Source organism: Plutella xylostella, chromosome 12 (assembly GCF_932276165.1).
Source record: "Plutella xylostella chromosome 12, ilPluXylo3.1, whole genome shotgun sequence".
In the NCBI taxonomy this organism is placed as follows: Eukaryota; Metazoa; Arthropoda; class Insecta; order Lepidoptera; family Plutellidae; genus Plutella; species Plutella xylostella.
This window is the reverse complement of record NC_063992.1, coordinates 5,670,595-5,691,995: the sequence shown is the minus strand read 5'-3', so window position 1 is coordinate 5,691,995 and position 21,401 is coordinate 5,670,595. Positions and strand designations below refer to the sequence as shown.

At 39.0% G+C, this 21,401-nt stretch overlaps 5 protein-coding genes across 6 annotated transcripts; 3 read left to right on the top strand and 2 right to left on the bottom strand.

Moving 5' to 3' along the window:
• Positions 1-848: 848 nt before the first annotated feature.
• Positions 849-12,964, top strand: LOC105388703 (T-complex protein 1 subunit delta). The gene is made up of 11 exons (XM_038119146.2): positions 849-1,068; positions 1,391-1,443; positions 1,534-1,623; positions 5,900-6,067; positions 6,358-6,499; positions 6,867-7,075; positions 7,473-7,612; positions 7,935-8,139; positions 8,562-8,844; positions 12,096-12,301; positions 12,711-12,964. Exons 1-11 carry the CDS (start codon positions 963-965, stop codon positions 12,726-12,728), a joined length of 1,620 nt encoding a protein of 539 aa, XP_037975074.1. The 5' UTR covers positions 849-962; the 3' UTR covers positions 12,729-12,964.
• Positions 1,860-3,685, top strand: LOC119691518 (putative nuclease HARBI1). Its single transcript, XM_038109152.2, has 4 exons — positions 1,860-2,271; positions 2,361-2,647; positions 2,771-2,991; positions 3,207-3,685. The coding sequence occupies exons 1-4, from the start codon at positions 2,066-2,068 to the stop codon at positions 3,576-3,578; spliced, it is 1,086 nt and encodes a 361-aa protein (XP_037965080.2). The 5' UTR covers positions 1,860-2,065; the 3' UTR covers positions 3,579-3,685.
• LOC119691468 lies at positions 3,036-5,830 on the bottom strand. The gene is made up of 7 exons (XM_038109002.2): positions 5,252-5,830; positions 4,905-5,148; positions 4,773-4,823; positions 4,272-4,337; positions 4,117-4,191; positions 3,600-3,864; positions 3,036-3,155 (listed from the first exon to the last, which is right to left on the bottom strand). Exons 1-7 carry the CDS (start codon positions 5,473-5,475, stop codon positions 3,106-3,108), a joined length of 975 nt encoding a protein of 324 aa, XP_037964930.1. The 5' UTR covers positions 5,476-5,830; the 3' UTR covers positions 3,036-3,105.
• Positions 12,682-15,109, bottom strand: LOC105388689 (mediator of RNA polymerase II transcription subunit 8). The gene is made up of 4 exons (XM_048624574.1): positions 14,850-15,109; positions 14,519-14,764; positions 14,078-14,174; positions 12,682-13,732 (listed from the first exon to the last, which is right to left on the bottom strand). The coding sequence occupies exons 1-4, from the start codon at positions 15,012-15,014 to the stop codon at positions 13,497-13,499; spliced, it is 744 nt and encodes a 247-aa protein (XP_048480531.1). The 5' UTR covers positions 15,015-15,109; the 3' UTR covers positions 12,682-13,496.
• A 2,268-nt stretch (positions 15,110-17,377) lies between these two features.
• LOC105388688 (histone H2A-beta, sperm-like) lies at positions 17,378-20,549 on the top strand. 2 transcript variants are annotated; one of them, XM_011559642.3, is made up of 3 exons: positions 17,378-17,544; positions 17,696-17,909; positions 20,311-20,547. In XM_011559642.3, the coding sequence occupies exons 1-3, from the start codon at positions 17,523-17,525 to the stop codon at positions 20,492-20,494; spliced, it is 420 nt and encodes a 139-aa protein (XP_011557944.3). In that variant the 5' UTR covers positions 17,378-17,522; the 3' UTR covers positions 20,495-20,547. The 2 variants fall into 2 exon arrangements, with proteins under 2 accessions (XP_011557944.3, XP_037975075.1); XM_038119147.2 differs by having other exon boundaries at positions 17,390-17,456; positions 20,311-20,549.
• The last annotated feature ends 852 nt before the right edge of the window (positions 20,550-21,401 follow it).

Sequence of the window (21,401 nt, the reverse complement as noted above, 5' to 3'; positions counted from 1 at the left end):
TTTAATGCAGTGATCTCAAATTAAAATAAATATGAATCTGGAAAATTCAATGTTTTTTTTTAAATCTATTTTTATTTAGGGACTTTTTTTCTATAGAAAACATGTCAGTCCCATCATACCCTAATACAAGATAACACAGCTTACACTATTTTTTAACCTTAAACTAAATCTAACAAAGCTAAATAGTTTTTATTCTTATTTTGTTGTTTTGCGCGTTGCCGAGACTAAAAGATAACTCAACACACTGTAGACTACTCCGAGGATACACATTGGGTACATCACACTTTGAGCGGCGTAGGTCGGCGAGGATTAATGGCTTGTTTGCAGAGAAACCCTTGAAATTAAAATAGACTAACTACCTAGTTACCATCAGTATATGCGTTAGAACGAGTTTGTCATTGTGGCGAAAGAACACCGTTCCGCTCTAGTGCAAAGGCATCCTAACGATTGTCGGGGCCATGCACAGCGGGGACGCACTTTTCATGCACCTCATACTTTAAAGTTTAGATGCAGTTATTATTCTGAGAAAATTCTGAAACTATGATTTGTTTAGTAATGCTACTCGACACTAGATGGCGGTAAATAACATATCTTATAAGCTCAGAATAATAACTGAAATTGAGCAGTCTTTTCCAAACGATGTTAACGATGACTCTTGAGGTCTTTAAAAATATTGTACTGTTGGTTCGGTTTCCATTTAGGCCGCTGCCGTACCGCCGTGATAGGCTTTCTTATCTGTGCCGCCGTTAATATTTTCAGTTATTCATATTTATTTTATTTGTGAATGCTGTTTTAAGCCATAGACAAAGAAATATGTCAGCTGACAAACGTCATTTTGACAAATGTCAATGTCAAATATTTCTCTTCGTTCATTTGTTTACAGTCGGAAAATAAAATATATTTTGAAATCGGCTTTTATCTTTGTAATCCAGTGAATAAAATATAAATATATATTCTTAAAAATGGCTCCCAAAGCTGGTGGTGATTCTGCTAGAGTTAATTCGTCAGTATACAAGGATAAAAGCAAGCCTACCGATATTCGGCTTAGCAACATAGCTGCCGCAAAAGGTATTTTACATCTGTTATTTGTTTACTGATTTATTCTATAAAATACACCGTATATTTGCAAGGAATGGTACATAACGCTTCCTAATCTTAAAATAAATAAACCTTCATTGATAAATTTCTGAATTATTGTGGAAAAGTTCAGAATATAAACATTTTTCCTTAGCCTCTGGGCTGTCAAAATTTTTACTAGCACAAAGCAGTATGACTAATACTCCGTATCATTTTAATACGACTTCTCTATTATTCATTATGTGTATGAAGTATGAAAATCGCTTTGGGAATCCTACACCTTATGCCTAAACAAGTTTTTTTATTTTTTCAGCTGTATCAGATGCTATTCGCACAAGTCTGGGCCCAAGGGGCATGGATAAAATGGTAAAATCTTATAAGTTTACTTATATGTATCACTAGTAACAAAAATAATGACTGGTGGAAAATCTAAAACTATGTTCTATGTTCTTCTAGATCCAAGCTGCAAATGGTGAAGTAACAATCACAAATGATGGAGCTACCATTCTGAAACAAATCAGTGTCATCCACCCAGCTGCTAAAATGGTAAGTTCATCTCTTAAATATGATATAAACAAACAACCATTGAACACCTACACAAAATTCAGTTGGATTGTTAGGGAAAAACATGAACCATTCTATTTCTGATTACATGAAACTTAGAGTAACAGGAATGAAGTCCTTAAGTCCACCTGATTGTACATAATTACTTTTGTATATTGTGCCATAAAGAATAAATAAATGAAAAACTAGAATTATGCTCTGCATAAAAAAAGTAATATTGATGCCCGTTTTCACCAAGACATCCTAAATTTTAGGAAACTTTTAACTCATTTTAAGGATCTCCTAAGCGTAGAATGGTTTTCACCACTGACGAACTGTCACTTAAATCCGTTAGGGACTTCCTAAATTTAGGAGGTGGAATTTCGGCCTCATAAACGTTAGGTGACAGTTTTTGTGTTCGCAAAATATATTTTATAGCTACAAAATGAGTGATTTTATCGACACTATTGAGGCTATCGAATTGATCACAGATCGTGTATTATGGGATCGACCACGTATATTCCGTGAGAGAACGGATTACTTCCAAAAATATGACGACTTGGACTTTTTTAGAAGGTTCAGGTTAACTAAAAGAAGTGTCCTTTTCCTGCTAACAAAAATCGAATCAAAAATTGAGTTCCAGGAGGATAGGTAAGATTCTGATCACCTATAATACCATCGTGATTTTGTGAAAAGATTTACTTGATGTATATTTTAACATATTTATTATTTAATTACAGAAACCACTCTATTCCACCAATTAATCAATTACTCATGACATTGCGCTACTATGCCACTGGTAATCATTTACTCGCAATCGGAGATCTCGGAGGATTCAGTGTAGCCTCATGTAGCCGCATAGTTAAACGAGTCACTGAAGCCATCGTAAGCCTACGAGCAGAATTCATTAAATTTCCAGAGTCCGAAGAAGAACAGAGAAAAGTCAAATGGGATTTCTTTAAAATAGCAAAGTTCCCTAATGTGTTAGGCTGCATAGATTGTACACACGTAAGAATACAATCACCTGGTACGTAATGATGATTAATTTAATTATTACTTATTAGTAATCATAGAGAAAATTATTTTATTCTGAAGACAAATCAAACTTACCTTGGACTTTCAAAGACTTAAGAATATTTTTTTCTTTCAGGAGGCGATGATGCTGAAATTTTCCGTAATAGGAAAGGATACATGTCCATTAATGTTCAAACAATTAGCACTGCCCAATTATTAGTAACAGATGTAGTGGCACGATGGCCTGGATCAACCCATGATTCAGCTATCTACCAAAACAGCAACCGATACAATAAATTTGAAAGAGGAGACTACGGCTGCGGCTACTTATTGGGAGACAGTGGCTATCCTCTAAAGGTAAATTGTAGTAATAAAATGAATTAAATCAAACAAATATTTATTAAAATTAAGTACAAAAAATTATTCATCTCTAAATCAAACAAATATTTATCAAAATCAAGTACAAAAAAATTATTCATCTTTCTTCTTGCCCATAATGTTCTCAAGTGATAAGCCGCCTCCTGAAAATAAAAAAGCAAGACTTAATAAAAGTTGTTTTCTCCCATTTTCAGTCACATCTCTTAACACCACATGTACATCCAATCACGCAAGGCCAACAAAGATTTAATGAAGCCCAAATTAAAACTAGAAATGTTGTGGAACGACAGTATGGAGTCCTGAAAAGAAGATTCCCAGTTTTAGCTGTTGGTATCAGACTGAAACTGAAGACTGCAGTGAATGTTATACTGGCCTGTTGTATCCTGCATAACTTCTGTATATTAAACAGGGAGCCGGAACCCGCCAATGAAGGTCTTCTCCAGAACTTAAATGAGTTAATAGATAATGGGCAGATACATTTCCCATTAGATGGTGTTGCGGACCCAATTTATGGATTTCGAAGAGACCAAGTTACGGAATATTTTGAAAATATTGATAATAATTAAATGTTAAACTTTTATACTTACTTTGAATTTGTTTTAGTATTTCTACTTTTATTTCCAGCTCCTTTTCAGCTGTAGTTAATTGTATTTTGTACAAGCTATCTTTAAATATTTTCTCGTCCATCAGCAATTGAACTTTCAATTGTTCATAGGTCAATTTCTGCTGCTGAACATTGCAAAAGCTGGAGGTTATATTTTCCAGCGCCTCTGTTCTCTCATGCCTGGCACCCATTTGAGGTCGACGCCGTCTTGACCACAATGGTTGGCCTGTAGTTGTATTTTCTTGATCCTAAAAAAATATGTATTTATTAGTAAAAAATCATCATCATCATCACGACCCATCACATACATCCCCACTGCTGGGGCACGGGTCTCCTTTCAATGAAGGAAGGGTTTAGGCCTAGTCCACCACGCTGACTGTGCCAGTTGTTGCTTAACCTCAGTAACCACTTAAGATCACTAAAGCTAGCTCGACTATGGACACGTCAGTAAAAAATATCATGCATTAAAAATATTTGCAATGCTTATCTTTTATGCTTACCGGGATGTCTGTTAGTGGCATTTGTTGAGTGACACCGCTTGGACCAGGAACAGCATCTGGGATATTCATATTTGCCTGAAACAAATGAAGAATCTATTCAAGAAGGATGCTTTTTCTACTGTGATATTTTGTGTGTACTGAGCTAGGTTACTTACAGGAGTTGATTGAAATTCAACCAGGCAGCTGGGACCAGGAGCAACATCCTGTACAGTCATATTCTCCTACAAAAAAAAATAATAATTATAATGTATAAGTATGGGAGCGGTGGTAGCTCAGTCGGGTAAGCGCCCGCTTCTCACGCAAGAGATGCGGGTTCGAATCCCAGCGCTGATACCAATGAGTTCTCTTAACTTAAGTACAATGTATACCATCGCTCTTACGGTGAAGGAAAACATCGTGAGGAAACCTACATATCTAGATACGTGGACCCACCAACCCGCAGTGGACCAGCGTGGTGGGAAATGGTCCAAGCTTAGGAAGGCAGTTTAGACCTTGGGGATATGCACAAAGGTTCCACTCGAGTGAGCCAGGTGCAGGTACTTACACCCCCACAGAGAATAGAATGTATAAGTATGGATATTGTCAAATATCCAAAAAGAGATGTGCTGATGATGACAATGTGTAAAAAGAGATTAATCATAAATAAAACAACTTACCATTGGTACATCCTGCTCTCCTTCTCTTTCATATATCTCAACTTCTGTGGCCTGGAACAAACATTTATGTTAAGTTTACTGACCAGAAATACCCATCACCTAATTATTCAAATACAATTTTTAGTAACTTACAATATCATGAAACATACTGCTTTCTAGTGCCCCACTTGTAGGTATATCAGCATCACTGTCATTGACAGCTAGCATGCCTGAGCATGCCCTCCCCAGCAGGTCGCACGCCTGGTCCAAAACTGGATCGGATTTTACCGTGGATGGTCCACCTCCTGTGCCCATTACACCTTTTTTATTTTTTCCGTTATATATTTTGGCCTCCGTTTTTAATTTGTCCCACTGTTTCACCAGTGAATCTTTAGTTCTAAAACATACACAATTAAGTTTAAAAAAGTTAAGGAAAATTATCAACAAGGTTACAGCTTCATTAAGTTGCATTAGCGAGTAGCAGTAGTAATAATACACACCTGTAAGTTGAGCCACAACTATTAAATTTATTCGTTAAAGCATTCCAGGCTTGCATCTTCGCCATATTGGTGGTACCGTCCGTTTTTTTATTTAATATTGTGGACCGATACTGTGCTAATAACTTTATTAGTCTGTCCTTCTCTTCCATTGTAAAATTTTGTCCGCGTTTCTTCTTTTCTGCCATTGCTTTATTAAATGCTTCTTCTTCTACAGTGTGACTCATAAAGAAAATAACACGTGTGACTTGACCAACTCTCTATAACTCTCTTTTACTAACTAACTACTGTTTATAAACAACCAACTTTTGTTTATGAACAAAGTGTCAAAAGTGTCAACTGTCAACATCACAGATAATATTTATTTTTAAAAGCATAGACAATTGACAAGCAGCCATTGTTGACAGCAAAATGAATGAATGAAATTGAATCGGTAAAAATATAAAAAAATACATCACTATTATTTAGGTGATGGATTGCTAGGAAGATTCTAGCTTGGTGAAAATGAATTTACGTAGGAGGTGGATTCATGGAGTCTCTTAGCTTAGGGAACTTTTACATATGAGACTGTTTAGGATGTCTTGGTGAAAACGGGCATCAATGTCTTACTTTTATTCCAACATAAATATGATACATAAATATTGGTTGCAGCTGGTGGAGCTGTCAAGAGCCCAGGACATTGAGGCTGGGGACGGCACCACCACCGTGGTGGTGATTGCCGGGGCACTGCTCGACGCTGCAGAGAAGCTGCTGCAGAAGGGCATCCACCCCACCGTCATTTCAGACGGATTCCAGAAAGCTCTTACATCTGCTTTACAGGTAAAATTACAGATTAGATTAAATTTGTCGAGATTCATTAAAGAAAAATTATACAGTCTTAAGAATGAATGTGATCACATTCTAACCAGAACAAACATGATGTGTTATTGTATGTGTTTGTTGTTTTGAAAGATATTGGGCTTAACCTTGGTAAAGTTTGTAACACCATTTTTGATTTTTTTTACTTTGCTATTACCACAATATCATCATCAGCTCATAATCATCCACTGCTGCCCCTTGGGTCAGGGCAATGTTATTCAAGGCACTAATTCCATATTGGCATATTCCAGGTGATTGAAAGCATGGCCACACCTGTGGACTTGTCCAATGAAGAGGTTCTGCTGAAGGCGGCGGCCACATCTCTGAACTCCAAGGTGGTGTCCCAGCACTCCACTCTGTTGGCCCCTATCGCTGTCCAGGCCATCCGTACTGGTATGTTAACCTGTTATTATGTAAATTTTGTGTTATGCCAATTTTATTCCTATATAGACCAATTTTTAGGCTTTTTACTGTGTATTTTAAGCTATGTTGGGGCACAGCGTGCCACATTGTCATATTAAATACATTCATGCGATTTTCTGAGTGTGGCCCTGCATAATTTTTAGGCTTTTTACTGTGTATTTTAAGCTATGTTGGGGCACAGCGTGCCACATTGTCATATTAAATACATTCATGCGATTTTCTGAGTGTTTAATTATGATCCCATAGCCAAACCAATAATACAGTTTCCACAAAAACTATACACACATACAAGTAAAGCTTGATAGCCAAACAAATAACCAATACACCCCTATTCCAGTGATGGAGCCGATCGTGGGCGGCGTGGGCGCGCGCGTGGACCTGCGCGACGTGAAGGTGCTGGAGCGCGTCGGCGGCACCGTGGAGGACACGGAGCTGATCGCCGGCCTCGTCATCGGCCACCGCGCGGCCAACGTCAGCGGCCCGCACCGGCTGGAGAAGGCCAAGGTGGGCCTGATACAGTTCTGTATCTCGCCGCCTAAGACCGATGTGAGTTTGATGCTATTTTATTTTTGAGTGCATAAAATTAGAGGAGATTACGACTTTTTCGGGATGTTCATAATTGTTGAAATTGTTTATTCACTAAAATTTTACAATTATTTGTTAATGGTATTATTATTTATTAATATTAGTCTACCTCCATTTCAGAAAGGCATGTTTTGTCAAATAACGCTTATTACGCTCATACTTTTTTCAGGGGCTAGCCATGATAGTGAAGTTATTAATTTCATCTTTCCTGTAATGGTTGTAGTTATAGCATTGCTTCTATACCCGGAGGTCCAGAGGAATATCAATCTCTTGTTGCACCAAATTACAATTAACTTGGGTTTTTTTAAACCACCCACTGGTCTTTCATTATATTAACCGAGTTGTGCCCCATTACCAGATGGACCACAACGTGATCGTGTCGGACTACGCGGCGATGGACCGCGTGCTGAAGGAGGAGCGCCAGTACATCCTCAACATCGTGAAGCAGATCAAGAAGGCCGGCTGCAACGTGCTGCTCGTGCAGAAGTCCATCTTGAGGTTACTATTGCTTTTATATTAACTTAGTATAAGTATGGTTGTCTAAACGTGACCATGAAGCATTAAAAGCAAGCGTGCCGAGCCGTTCTACATAACTGGAGCTAGGCCATGAGTATGAGTGCAACGGAAGAAGTCCCGTGAGCCTTTGCATGGAGTGACTTAGATAATAGTACACTTTCACACCATATCTTACTGTGAATAGGAAAACTTAAAACCTAGCAAAGCCTTCGACGCTGATATCAGCTTGCATTTCCATACATTTTTTTTACACACACCATTATGAATTACAAATAGCCTTATGTTTATGTTACCAACATTACAGAGACGCCCTGAGCGACCTGGCCATCCACTTCCTGGACAAGATCAAGTGCATGGTGATCAAGGACATTGAGCGCGAGGACATTGACTTCGTGTGCAAGACGCTGGGCTGCCGGCCCATCGCCTCGCTCGACCACTTCACCGCAGAGAACCTGGTCAATGTCGACCTCGTCGAGGAGGTCAGCGAGCCCAGCGGCAAGTACATCAAGGTATGTGGTTACATGTCTACAGCATTATTAACAACTTTATATTCCTTAGATTTCATTCAAAGCAAAATGTAATGTAGCCCAATGACCGATTGCCTTAGGGCCAGTTTTTTGATCCTTAGTTAACTCAACCATTGGTCAAAAATGGCGACCATTATTAGTTAAAAACCGCTCAAATTTGTATGCAACTGTCATGCTTGACAAGTGACTTGACTAATGGTTAAAGTTGACCACGGATCAAAAAACTGGCCCTTAGAGAGCCATAGTGGTCATATGAAAAAGGCATAGAACACGGTATTATGGTGCTTATGCAGTGTTTCAGAGGTCTATGAGCTGCAGAACACGTCTTGTGTTGGCTACTTCCTGTTATGACTACTGGTCACAAGCAATCAAACTCCCCATAACCAAATCTTCTCCCTTCCCAGATGACAGGCATCCAGGGCGGCGGCAAGACGGTGTCCGTCGTCGTCCGCGGCACGTCGGGCGCGGTGGTCGCCGAGGCGGCTCGTTCTTTACACGACGCGCTGTGCGCCGTGCGCTGCGTGGCGCGCCGGCCCGCGCTGCTGCCCGGCGGCGGCGCGCCCGAGTCCGCCGCCGCCGCAGCGCTGGCTCGTGAGAGCATCTCCGCTCCTGGTGCTGATCATTACTGTCTGAGGGCGTATGCGGATGCGCTGGAGGTCGTGCCGTACACGCTTGCTGAGAATGCTGGTGAGTTTTGTTGGATTTATGCATGTATTTGTCGGATAATTTATCTAAAGCGGCAGCAGTAGAATTGCGTCCTGCACATACCGCGTGTTGTTGACGCACCTTTAGGGAAAGTGTCCTATAGGTCGAACTCTTGTAAAACCTAAGGGCCTTACCACAAAAACTTAACAGTATTTAACTGGTGTTTAGCGCTGTCAAACGCCTACAGAATCTGTCAAATTTCGTTTTAAACACTAGTTAAACATTGTTTAAAGTTTTTTGTGGTAGCACAGTGAAAGTCTTGGCACATTAAGGCCTAATTTCACACCATTCGGTTAGGTTAAAAATACCTTGGTTTGGTTACATTTTGGACCGTTAAAGTTAGTGAGTGTCCCACCATGCTAAATCACGGGGTTAACTCCCTTGATCGGGTGATAAACTTGATTGCTGCTGTGGGGTTCCGCTAAGACTTGGTTAAGACCGGTAACCAGGCAACGGGTTGTTTACTTGTGACTCATTCTGTCAAGATTCAAGATGGAAAAATGAACAGAGCCTTTGATAAACAATATACGAACTAGATGTTGTGTGACATAAAAAATGAAGCGAAATACTGTCTGGGTTTTATATAATGTCAAACCGAGATAAAGGATTTAATTTAATGTCCTAACCTAACTTGGAACCGCAATATAGAAACACAAATTGATGGCCCTACCTGGAAATCGAACCCGGGATCCCTGTGTGATGAAGCTGATCTTTCTACCACTAGACCACAGAAGTAGATATAAGAAGTTAAACCTAATGACTTAATGAGAACTATTGAATTAAGTGAAAAATCTTCTAACAAAATATTTTAAAACAAGACCTTACTTAGAAATTGAGGTGTTATTTGTTGAGTCCTTTCTTTTGCACTGACACTCCATCTAGTTCGTTGTATTGTTTTTCAAAGGGCATGGCGTAATGATATTATTTTCAATGACGGATGTCAAAAAACAACCTCGATAGAAATAGTAACCATGGCAACCTCAAAACCAAAAAGTTTGGTTGTTTGAGGTTGTTTGACATTATAGAGACATAGACACCAATTTCAATGAATATGACAGAATATTGAATGAAGTGTGAGTGAATGATTCACATAATGCTTGATTTATGAATGGTCTATTAGATTTTTGTCATGGGACTCATCCAATTAACAAGGGTAATAATCCTTAAACGCGTCGTCAGCAAATCCGTTATTGAGACTGTAACTAACAGAATCATGAGAAACCAGGTCTAAGGCCTAATTTCACACCATTCGGTTAGGTTAAAAATACCTCGGTTTGGTTACATTTTGGACCGTTAAAGTTAGTGAGTGTCCCACCATGCTAAATCACGGGGTTAACTCCCTTGATCGGGTGATAAACTTGATTGCTGCTGTGGGGTTCCGCTAAGACTTGGTTAAGACCGGTAACCAGGCAACGGGTTGTTTACTTGTGACTCATTCTGTCAAGATTCAAGATGGAAAAATGAACAGAGCCTTTGATAAACAATATACGAACTAGATGTTGTGTGACATAAAAAATGAAGCGAAATACTGTCTGGGTTTTATATAATGTCAAACCGAGATAAAAGATTTAATTTAATGTCCTAACCTAACTTGGAACCGCAATATAGAAACACAAATTGATGGCCCTACCTGGAAATCGAACCCGGGATCCCTGGGTGATGAAGCTAAGCTTCTACCACTAGACCACAGAAGTAGATATAAGAAGTTAAACGTAATGACTTAATGAGAACTATTGAATGAAGTGAAAAATCTTCTAACAAAATATTTTAAAACAAGACCTTACTTAGAAATTGAGGTGTTATTTGTTGAGTCCTTTCTTTTGCACTGACACTCCATCTAGTTCGTTGTATTGTTTTTCAAAGGGCATGGCGTAATGATATTATTTTCAATGACGGATGTCAAAAAACAACCTCGATAGAAATAGTAACCATGGCAACCTCAAAACCAAAAAGTTTGGTTGTTTGAGGTTGTTTGACATTATAGAGACATACAGTGAAACTATAAAGTCCTGAAATTAAATGAGGGCACTGCTATCTTTCATGTAGCAACCCTATATAGCGAAACATAACTGACTTTGATACTTGAAATTTTGACTGTTAACTTCCTACCTATTTATGTATTTTAAAAACAACTTACCATCCACAAAAAAGCTCTTATACAAGCTAGAAGGTGTTAATATGAAGGCTAATAGTGAAACCAATAAATATTTATTTAGATAAATAACGTTATTACAACTGTATAAAAAAACTGGATCTGTTGACGAAGGGCACACATAGTAAAGACATCAATATCTCTTTTTGGACGGCCAGTTCTGTTTCTTCCAGGAGTTAGAAATATTCCATATTTTGCCCTCTTTGGCACGCTGGTCCGATATAACTATAAAATAAAATAAAATAATCTTTTTGAGTTATACAATGCCCCCCAAATTCACACAATGTGAATTTAGTAAGTAAACAAAAAATATCTTCAAGTATCAAAATGTTAAGGTTTGACTCAACTGAAACCAGATGAAACCTACAATCAGTGGTATGTAAACAATGTTCGACTTGGGCTCTAAACCTAGGTTTATCGATAAATGAAGCGTTGGTACTAATAAAAAATTAGTAATTTCAATTTTTACAATGCTACATACCCGTCATAGACGCTGTACGAGCGTAAACATCCTCCAAAATCGACAAAATGTGTCCAGCTTGATGTTCCGCTAAACATTGTATTAAAACTCGATAAATAACTTCACTAGCTTAACTACGAATATTTTTCTTCATCTTCCTAATTGCAACCAAGCGTAAATTGTTGCTTTTATTTAGATTATCCTTATAATTAATAAGAAAATTCAAAAAAACAGCCAACCGCCTATTGACATAAACAATTGTTATGACTTTTATGTTTCTTTTCTAATGGTGCCAGGCTCCTGAAAATTTTAGTTCCTCAAACATTAATTTCAGGACTTTATAGTTTCACTGTAGACACCAATTTCAATGAATATGACAGAATATTGAATGAAGTGTGAGTGAATGATTCACATAATGCTTGATTTATGAATGGTCTATTAGATTTTCGTCATGGGACTCATCCAATTAACAAGGGTAATAATCCTTAAACGCGTCGTCAGCAAATCCGTTATTGAGACTGTAACTAACAAAATCATGAGAAACCAGGTCTAAGTTTCAAATATTTTGCTACGCCGTTGCTGTTTTACCCAGTCTGCTCAATTTGTAATGTCACCTTTCAGGTCTGAACGCGATCGAGACGGTGACGGAGCTGCGCGCGGCGCACGCGGCGGCGGCGGGCGGCGCGGCGGGCGCGGGCGTGAACGTGCGCCGCGGCCGCGTCACCGACATGCGCCAGGAGAGCGTGCTGCAGCCGCTGCACGTCACCGCCTCCGCGCTCGCGCTGTCTACTGAGACCGTGAGGGCTATACTCAAGATTGACGATATCGTGAGTATTTTCTCAAAAACTCATTATTTCCTGGGTTCAGAGCAGTATTTCACCTACCTTTATTGACCTATTGATAAAATACTACCAATAGTTTTCTGAATAAATATTGTATTCTATTCTGAAATGCTTAAGATCACTGGTACTGTACGGACACTGTGAGAGCTATGAGTCGTAGCTTCCCGCCTGAAAAGGTAGGTATATTGGCTACAGCCGCGTCACACGATTTCTGCAGCCGCTCCTACCCTCTCCGCTCTAGCCCTCTCTAAGTATCTCTAGCTAGATAGTAGTTAGCTCTTGCTCTTGGTTTGCCGAAGAAGCCACGGTCGCATATATTTTATGTAATTAACCACGTTCTCTTCATGCTATTTGATTGAAAATATATTTTAATATGTATTTTTATTTGTTTCAGATAAACACCTTGAACTAACCGGATTCTCTCGCTTTTTTGTTAAAAGTATTAATATTTTAGTTTTCACACTATACGAGCTTACAATATTAACAGTCTCCACTCCATTGCGGGCTCAATGAATCTTGCAAAGCTACGAGTATCTCTACACTATGCAAAATGCTATGTGATGTTTTCACAATTTTATTCTTTAGGTTATAGAATGCTAGCCGTTAACTTATATTGTATGGAATTAAATAAATAACTAATAAATCTAATTTTTGTTTTTCTTCTTATTCCTGTAATACCTAGGGAATACAAGCTTGCAAAATTAACTTTAAATGTGGTTGAGATTATATAGGTGGGTATTTGTATTATCTAAGATACTACCGACCACAAGGATAAAGCTACAAACAGGTGGCTTGTATTGAAAGGTTTTTTTATCTCTTATGTTTATTTACTTCTATCATCATCATCAGCCAATATTGATCCACTTCTGGACATAGGCCTCTCCCAAGGAGAGCCACAACACTCCGTCCTCTTTTTAATCCGTCCTTCTTGGGCCATCTAAATAGCAACTTTTCCCTAGATGTCGCGGGGAAGTTATAGAGAAAATAACATACATGTAGTGCTGAATTCTGTCAGGTCATGATATGCAAGACGCGTCTCATAAACGCTCCTATTGCTATGTATGCTGCCAATGAGGCTCAGAAAGAAAGAGATGGAGTCATTTACAGTATACAATAATATTTTATGAATCAAACTTATTTCTAACAGATTTTTGTTGTTGTAGGTACTTATATATAGATTTTATCGTTGGTATGGATGAATTTGATTGGCAGCTTTGATGTTGGTCTTGATAGTGGAAGGAGCCTTGGGCATAGTCTGTGAGGAGGGCCCCATCTGAGGAGTGGGCACTCGGGGGCCCATGCCGGGACCACCTACTCCTGGTACTATGGCAGGCATACCCAGGCGGAGGCCTTTGCCAGTTCCTACAGCAGTCACTAGCGCATGGGTGTCAGCCATGTTGTGTGTTGGTTGTATTCCTGAAACATAAAAATATATTATTGAATAGTTTGAAGTGAAAGTTAAGATCAATAGGTTTATGATCATATGCGAGATGTATACTACTCACAACTACTGAGTAGTGAGTAGTATACATAATTACATAGTGCAAAAGGAGAGTGCAAAAGGAGCCTACCCAAGTGATGCCCAAACGTTGTTGGGTGCATCCCTGGCAGTCAGTCTCTGACTACTGACCTAATCTGACTGGCTTTTTACCATGGTGAGAAACATTTAGTGTTTGTCATAGACATCCTAAGAAATCAGATATGAGGTATTACATGATTATCTACATAAGCCATAAGAATATTGCAAGAACATGAACTCACCAGATGCCCTCATGGATTCTCCTTCCCAGTTTTCTCTTTCTTTGGATATAATTTCCCAAACATGACTTACAACCTTTGTAAATTGTGCAACTTGTTTCTGAAACAATAATACAGATTTTAAGATCAATCATAAGAGATTTTAAGATCATCAATCATTAATAATACAATACAATACAATACACTTTATTTGCACCAAGAACAAAAATTACAAAAAAAACAAAACTTAAAAATAAAACAGTACAAAGAGGCGGCCTTATTGCTTATAGCAATCTCTACCAGACAACCTTTGGATGGAAGTGAGTGAGTCTATAATATTGATGAAGGAACCACAGATTGTTAACAATAACAAATTTTGGATTTAATTGAATAAAATATGGACATGAGTTGTCTTTACAGCTGCTATTTTTCAACAGATCTATGAACAAATCAAACTAAGCCTACCTGGGCTGTATCATAATTGAGAGTACTGGCTTTATGGTTGAACTGTTGCAGGCGTTGCTCCGCCTGGGGCTCGGGCTTGGTCCGCAGCAGGTCAGGCACCAGGTCGTGCGTGCAGGCCGGCACGCGGCCCTCCGTCATCTGCGCCAGCTGCTCGTCGCGCTTGCAGCCCAGCTGCAGCGGCAGCACCACCAGGGAACGCAGCTGAGGCGCTATTTCTGCTTGCAGAATCTTACTCAGCCCTGTTAGCTGTTAAAGTCCAGATTTAGTTAGTACACGGGAAACATGTATTTCCATTGATAGCATAGGAGTAGGTTAGCATTAAATTACTTACATGTCCTGATAGAATAGCGTAATTATCAAGAAAAGTTGGCCAATTGATAGTTTCATATTCAGTTTCTAATTTCGTAATAAGGGCTTGTATTGCAGTTTTCAAATCATTGACTCTATTTAGAATCGCTTGCAGTATAGCCTCCTGCTGCTTTTCTTCTCTCTGCATTTTTAGATAGGTCTAATTAAAATTTTAACGACGTATAAAAATGAAAACAACTCGACTCGACTCCTTTCGCTTTCGCTTTCGCAAATGTCATGAATGATTTGAATGAATGAAATGTCAATAAAAAAAATACACAACACACAGATTACTTGGAATACTTTTTAAGCCTATGGCACACCCTCCACTTATTTATTATAATAAAAGTTTTAATTTTGTGCTCTTAAGCAATAATGCATTATTATATTATAGGTAGGGTAAACTACCCTATTGTTGACACCCCTCCATTTATTGACACAGCGCGGAATAATTAAAGAAAACAAGACAACGCTTCGTTCTATTTAGTTATATTTATCTTTGAATGCAGCAGTAATAGTTATTCTGTAATGGTAACACTCGGCAGTCATTTTTACAGCAATGGCTGACCAATAAAACATAGACAATTCGTGCCTCTCCGTTGCTTCTTTAAATTCCGCCATCTTGGATCGCTTTTTGCAAAGGACAGTGGCTACTTTAGGAATAAATTTGCCAGTATTCATAAAAAAAATTGTTAAATTTGTTATTTGGATTGAAAAGGGAACAAAATTCCTTTTCCATTTCTTACCTCAAAAACCACTTATTTTCGGTTTTAACTTCGAATTTAGGTGGTGTCAATTATAGGTAGCCCTTTTGGTATATTTTCCTAATATTGACATATTGGGTCAATAATTGGAAGGAATGTTTTTTGTTTTCATGCTAATATTTTAGCTTTTTCCGGTAGTATATCCTATAATGATCACGTTGACAATATTTAATCATTTATCCCACACGAATTTCCAATTCATGACACAGTGTCAATACAGTGAAATCCAATTATCGACATAGTGTCAGTAATCTATTTCCCTATTATTGACATGTCTATATATAGGCAAAATGTCAATAATTACGCTCATAAACGATAAATATTTTTATGGGAGCTTACCATAAAAGTGGCAGTGAGAAGTGAAGCAGAAAAAAAACTTTTTCTACTTCACTTCTCACTGCCTTTCTGCAACCTATATGAAGTCGTCTGACTATCAGGTGGCCTGCCAACTGCTCTACGTCCACCTGTCATCATTTTGCCTGGCCAAAAGTGTCCTGCACACTTCCCACCCAGCTGAATCCACCTCGTAATCTGTTTAAACTGGGATTCTGACCCGGCGGGTAAACAATTATCAAGATTCACAAAATTTAATGATATCCAGCTGTATCGTTCGTTTCGATTGGGACACTGGACATTACCTTAGTCTTGAACATGTTTATCTACAGGCCAACCCTCAAGGATGCTACGTGTAGTTCTGCGAGCATAAACTGGAGATATCAGAGGCATATTCATGATTCTTCATCAAAATAAAGATGCGACAAAGCTACACCACACTTTTTCTTTGGCCTTTCTCTTCCAGCAAGTACTTACCAGGTCTAAGATCAGCCTCGGTTCTGACGGCCAAAAAGCATGCTATGTCACGCTTGCCTGTTCGTTACCTTCACTCGAGAACTCGATTACTCCAACTGTCTTTCTTCTTGGGTGGCTGGCCTATTGGCATCTCACATTGGATCTCTGATGGATTTATTACACCAGTTCAGTCCGCATTACGACTTTATATCGGTGGACCTGTTAGCCCAGCTGTGACCACGTTTCAGAACCATACGGCATCAGCAGCAGGACGCACTAGCTGGAACCTTTGAGAAATGCCCAGGAGATCTATGATCAGGAGCCTAACTCAGTGGCACTAGTCTGCTAGCATTAGCATTAGATGCAGTATATATGGTATGTCAGATAACTAGCTGATGACTATGGTATGTGACACTTATGGTGTTTCAATATATCACCGTGATATACCAAATAGAGAACCGGACCCATGGTACCCTCCCAAAGGTTTAATTCCTGTTTAAAACGGTTTTTATTACCTAATATCAAGTATGTCAATAATTGGTACAGGAGGTGTCATAAATTGGAAAACCCGTGTCAATAATTGGGAAATAGGGGTTCTTTCAAATTTATAGCTGATAATAAAAAACTAAGACTATAGGGTCATTGTTTTGACAAAAATATTATAAATGAATATACACCTGAGACCGCTACGGAAAAAATACCACAATACTAATATTTTATGCGTATTTATGGCCAGTTTTGCAGACGACTCGTCTTAAAGTGTCAATAATTGGGTAGTTTACCCTACAACATGCGAATCCGCGCTGCAGCGAATCTACAGCCACAGAGTACATTAATTATCTACAGCGCGCTGTAGATTCAGCAAATCCAGCTGTGACATTGTTCAAGTTGGCAGCACTGATAGAAGGGCATAAACAAAAATAGTATGAGTTTAGTTTCTCTATGGACTTATGGACAAACAAAAACGGCAAGAAATTCAAGAGAAGAGGTTGTTTTAAAATTTAAAAATTTATAGTTAGTCCTAGTCGTCCTAGTTAGTAAGTGGAATTATACAGATTTAGAAATAATACTTTATCTTAAATATCAATTAAATCTTTATCAAAATGACTGGACGTGCAATGCCCTGTAAGTAAAATATTGTTTAAAAGTACCCACATTTATGTATATTTAGAGAAACGGCTTCATCGTATACTGTTATTGGCTAAAGTTTTATTTAGAAGCTGAACTGTTAAACTCACTGTTTATTAATAAATATTTTTTATTTACCACCCTACAGTGAAGTCAAAAAAACGGGCCAAGCCCAAAACCAAAAGTGAAAGATCAGGGTTGATGTTCCCAGTGGGAAGAATCAACAGGATCCTACGTCATGGTAATTTCGCCCCTCGAGTCGGCAGCGGCGCTTCAATATACCTGGCAGCCGTGCTGGAGTACCTGGCTGCTGAGATCCTGGAGCTGGCTGGAAACGCAGCTAAAGAAAACGGCAAATCTAGGTGAGAGCCATTTTGTTTACGCAATCAGTACAGGTTCGTGCCCTTCCGATTTAGGGTTTCGTTTTTCCCGACCTTTTTCTGTTCCCGGGAAACGGGATTTTTTTTCAAGATTTCCCGGGAATTCCCGGGAAACGGGAATTTATTTTAAATCCTTGGTTTTGCTATTTTCGGATACAAAAAGTCAATTAAAACACTTACAATTAAATCAAATATACTTTTATCACTCGTATAGGTAGAAAAAAGCAAAAGTCAGATAAATTAACTTCTTTAACATGCCAAATCATTTGTTTTTCTTAATTGTAAGTTAAACAATAACAAAGGTATTATCATTAACGGTTTGAAAATAATATTATTATGACATATATTATAATTAAAATATAAAATTAATTACACATGTTTTAGAAAAATTAATTCATTCAACGATTTATCGCTCAACCTACTTCTTATTTTCGTTTTTTCTATGCGTTAGTAATTTTATAAAAAATAAACGCGGACACGCGGACACAAAACGGGGACATAAAAAAAATATGACAGGCGTCACACTAGCGTTAGCTTTTACATACTCTTGGTCACATATGTAAAAGCCTGTAAAAGCCGATCAATTGTTTAGTTTTAGGCAGGCGGTAGGACCAACAGATAAATATAGATGAAAATATTGAGTCAGGAAGACGTGAAACAAGGTGATGTAGATGAGTCATTTATCTTTGCAATGCAGCTGCGCTAAATCAATAACACGTATTATTTTCCAATAATTTACAACAAAACCGAGTTTCTGATCGTAGACGACAAGCCTACCGATAATTTTTTTTTGGTTTAAGGTAGGAGAAACAGATAAATAAAGATGAAAATATAGCATAGAATCGATTAAAAATCAAACCCGGGAATTCCCGGGAAGACGGGAACGAAACCCTATTCCGATTACTTCTGGCTGTCACTCTTGGTCACTCTGGCTGCTGGCTATTCATTTCCAATGGGGACTACCGTTTTTTTGCTCACCAGTTGGCGCCACTGTCGACGCAGGTCAAGAGGTCTAGCTGTCAAACTTATCAAAGGCGACTTTATCTATTACTTATACTGTTTATATTATAAAATCTTGAATCTCATAAGTTTAGAAGCGTCCGTAGCCGAGCTGGCTTCAGTGATCGTAATTGATCACTGAGGTTAAGCAACAACTGGCACGGTCAGCCGTTGGATGGGTGACCGATTTCAAGTGGTTCTTTTCTGGACGCTTCCGTGCGAAGTCCGAAGACTGTACGTTAAGCCGTGGGTCCCGGTTGCTGCTTCGGCAGCAGTCGTTAAGCCTAGTCAGAGGCCTTCATCATCATCATCATCAGCCAATAATCATCCACTGCTGGACATCCTCTCCCAATAAGGAGCGCCACAACACTCGGTCCTGGGACTTTCTCATCCAACCACTACCAGCTTCCCGCCTAAGGTTGTCAATCCAGCGGGCAGGAGGGCGTCCCACGCTGCGTTTGCCTGTTCGTGGTCTCCACTCGAGAACTCGTCTACCCCAACGGTTATCGGTTCTTCGGCAGATATGAGCAGCCCACTGCCACTTCAGCTTGCATATTTTGATAGCTATATGTCGGTAACCTTAGTCCTCTGACGGATAACCTCATTTCTAATACGATCCATCAGAGAAACCCCAAGCATAGCTCTCTCCATAGCACGCTGAGCGACTTTAAATCGGTGGACCAGTCCTACCGTCAGTGTCCACGTCTCTGCACCATACGTCATCACTGGCATGACGCAGTGGTTGAAGACTTTTGTTTTCAGGCTCTGAGGCCTACGGGCAGCTTGAAAACATCTGATAGTCGGGTTGCCCACTTACCCTAGAACTTCAGTGCATTGTACTTATGTACTGTATTCAAAAACGGCGATACAGCTCGTGACCTATCACGTGAGTACAAATGTACAGCGAAAAGCGGGTGACTGGCTTGCGAGTCACCTCGGACTACCCCTTCGGGAATTACAGCCGTGAGCATATGTATGTCATAAGCTTATTAATTATAAATAACTATCATCATATCGATTTACTATGCCGCAATGTTGTGCAGTTCCGCTATGTTCGGAAATAAAAGGAGGACACGTCATGTTTTAGGGCCTCTTTTCCTTAATTCAGCTTTCATAGGGTGCATATTCATCGACAAATATCTATATTTGCGATAATTTCGCGAAATGAGATCACTTTTCAACAGGGAAATGAACGAAAATGTAATTTATTACGAAGCCCGCCAATTTATACGAGTTAAAACTAGTGAAAAGTTAATGTCACTTGACCTCAGTCGACGCCAGCGCCCCTAGCGGCAAAATCACACGCGTTACCCCCCATTGGATATCTATACCTACCCCATGATGTAGACATAGGATTATTACTAAAAATTTGTAACCGTTTCAGAATAACCCCACGACACATACTGCTGGCGATTCGCAACGACGACGAGCTGGACTTGTTGCTGAGCGACGTCACCATATCTACAGGGGGCGTGCTTCCTCACATTCAACCTCAACTGCTGCCCAGAAAAACGTTAAGAGAACATCAAAAAAGTCAACAACAAAACACTTCGTCCCAGGAATATTAAACAACATTAATTAATTAATCAGAAACAAGAATCAGAATCAGAATTTATTTAATAAAAAGAAATTACAACAATTAATATAATGATAAATTCGTAAATATATTTTATTATTATTGTGGTATTATGAAAATAATTTATTGAAACAAATTAGCTTTAGGTAGTTAAGTATTATAAATTGAATATATAATGTTTTAAACATCTCAATTTTTTTATTATGTAGCTCCTATTGTGATTTACCTTCGTATCCCCAACTCCATTTAGGTATTAAATAGGCTACTTGACGTATATCAAATTTGGCGCTATAAATGAGTATTTGCTGTAGTACAGTAAGGGGCAGATAAACTGACCCCCCTCAGAAGCATTGTTAGTATGAGAGGGGGGTCAGGTTTCTTTGCACCTGACCGTACCTTACAAAACCGAAATATATCGATTTCAGTACCTGCACCTTTTCACCAGCTGGCGTGAGCCAATAGAACCTTTTGTTCATGCCTTGGGTTTGCTAGACCGCGATCCAATGCTCGGTTTGTATAAAAGTACCGTCGGTGATGACAATGCAAATCGAGCATTGGATCGCGTTCTAGTAAAGCCGACCTCCTGCGGCCCTCGCCGAGGCGTGCGACGACGGGTGGATACCAAGTGGATACGCTGCTATTGGGTATTATAATGCGTTTTCGACGCCATCTAGTATCGAGTAGCATAACTATTAAATTACAATCGAGTGATTGTACTATAGTGAAGTGGTACATCTCTATCTCTATTTAAAGATCTTACAGTGCCACAAACTTATCTCTGGGTGAAGGCGCCTATCGGCGCCTCCCCCACAGTTAGGGTAAAGCTGAATAAGTCCCTTATGGCCGACTTCAGTAAATAGGTTTCATTTAAAAAAAAAAAAAAAAAAAAAAAAACAAAC

Bases quoted from the DNA above. Each gene is read 5' to 3' on its own strand.
- LOC105388703 (XM_038119146.2), top strand. From the start codon at position 963: ATGGCTCCCAAAGCTGGTGGTGATTCTGCTAGAGTTAATTCGTCAGTA. The intron at 6,068-6,357 runs GTAAAATTACAG...GGCATATTCCAG, and splicing joins CTCTTACATCTGCTTTACAG to GTGATTGAAAGCATGGCCAC. The intron at 6,500-6,866 runs GTATGTTAACCT...CCCCTATTCCAG, and splicing joins TGTCCAGGCCATCCGTACTG to TGATGGAGCCGATCGTGGGC.
- LOC105388688 (XM_011559642.3), top strand. From the start codon at position 17,523: ATGACTGGACGTGCAATGCCCT. The intron at 17,545-17,695 runs GTAAGTAAAATA...ACCACCCTACAG, and splicing joins GACTGGACGTGCAATGCCCT to TGAAGTCAAAAAAACGGGCC. The intron at 17,910-20,310 runs GTGAGAGCCATT...TAACCGTTTCAG, and splicing joins AAAGAAAACGGCAAATCTAG to AATAACCCCACGACACATAC.
- LOC105388689 (XM_048624574.1), bottom strand. From the start codon at position 15,014: ATGCAGAGAGAAGAAAAGCAGCAGGAGGCTATACTGCAAGCGATTCTA. The intron at 14,175-14,518 runs GTAGGCTTAGTT...TTATTGTTTCAG, and splicing joins TCAATTATGATACAGCCCAG to AAACAAGTTGCACAATTTAC. The intron at 13,733-14,077 runs GTGAGTTCATGT...TTTATGTTTCAG, and splicing joins AGAATCCATGAGGGCATCTG to GAATACAACCAACACACAAC.
- LOC119691518 (XM_038109152.2), top strand. From the start codon at position 2,066: ATGAGTGATTTTATCGACACTATTGAGGCTATCGAATTGATCACAGAT. The intron at 2,272-2,360 runs GTAAGATTCTGA...ATTTAATTACAG, and splicing joins ATTGAGTTCCAGGAGGATAG to AAACCACTCTATTCCACCAA. The intron at 2,992-3,206 runs GTAAATTGTAGT...TCCCATTTTCAG, and splicing joins ACAGTGGCTATCCTCTAAAG to TCACATCTCTTAACACCACA.
- LOC119691468 (XM_038109002.2), bottom strand. From the start codon at position 5,475: ATGAGTCACACTGTAGAAGAAGAAGCATTTAATAAAGCAATGGCAGAA. The intron at 4,192-4,271 runs GTAAGTAACCTA...CATTTGTTTCAG, and splicing joins TTGAATTTCAATCAACTCCT to GCAAATATGAATATCCCAGA. The intron at 3,156-3,599 runs GTAAGTATAAAA...TTTTATTTTCAG, and splicing joins AATACTAAAACAAATTCAAA to GAGGCGGCTTATCACTTGAG.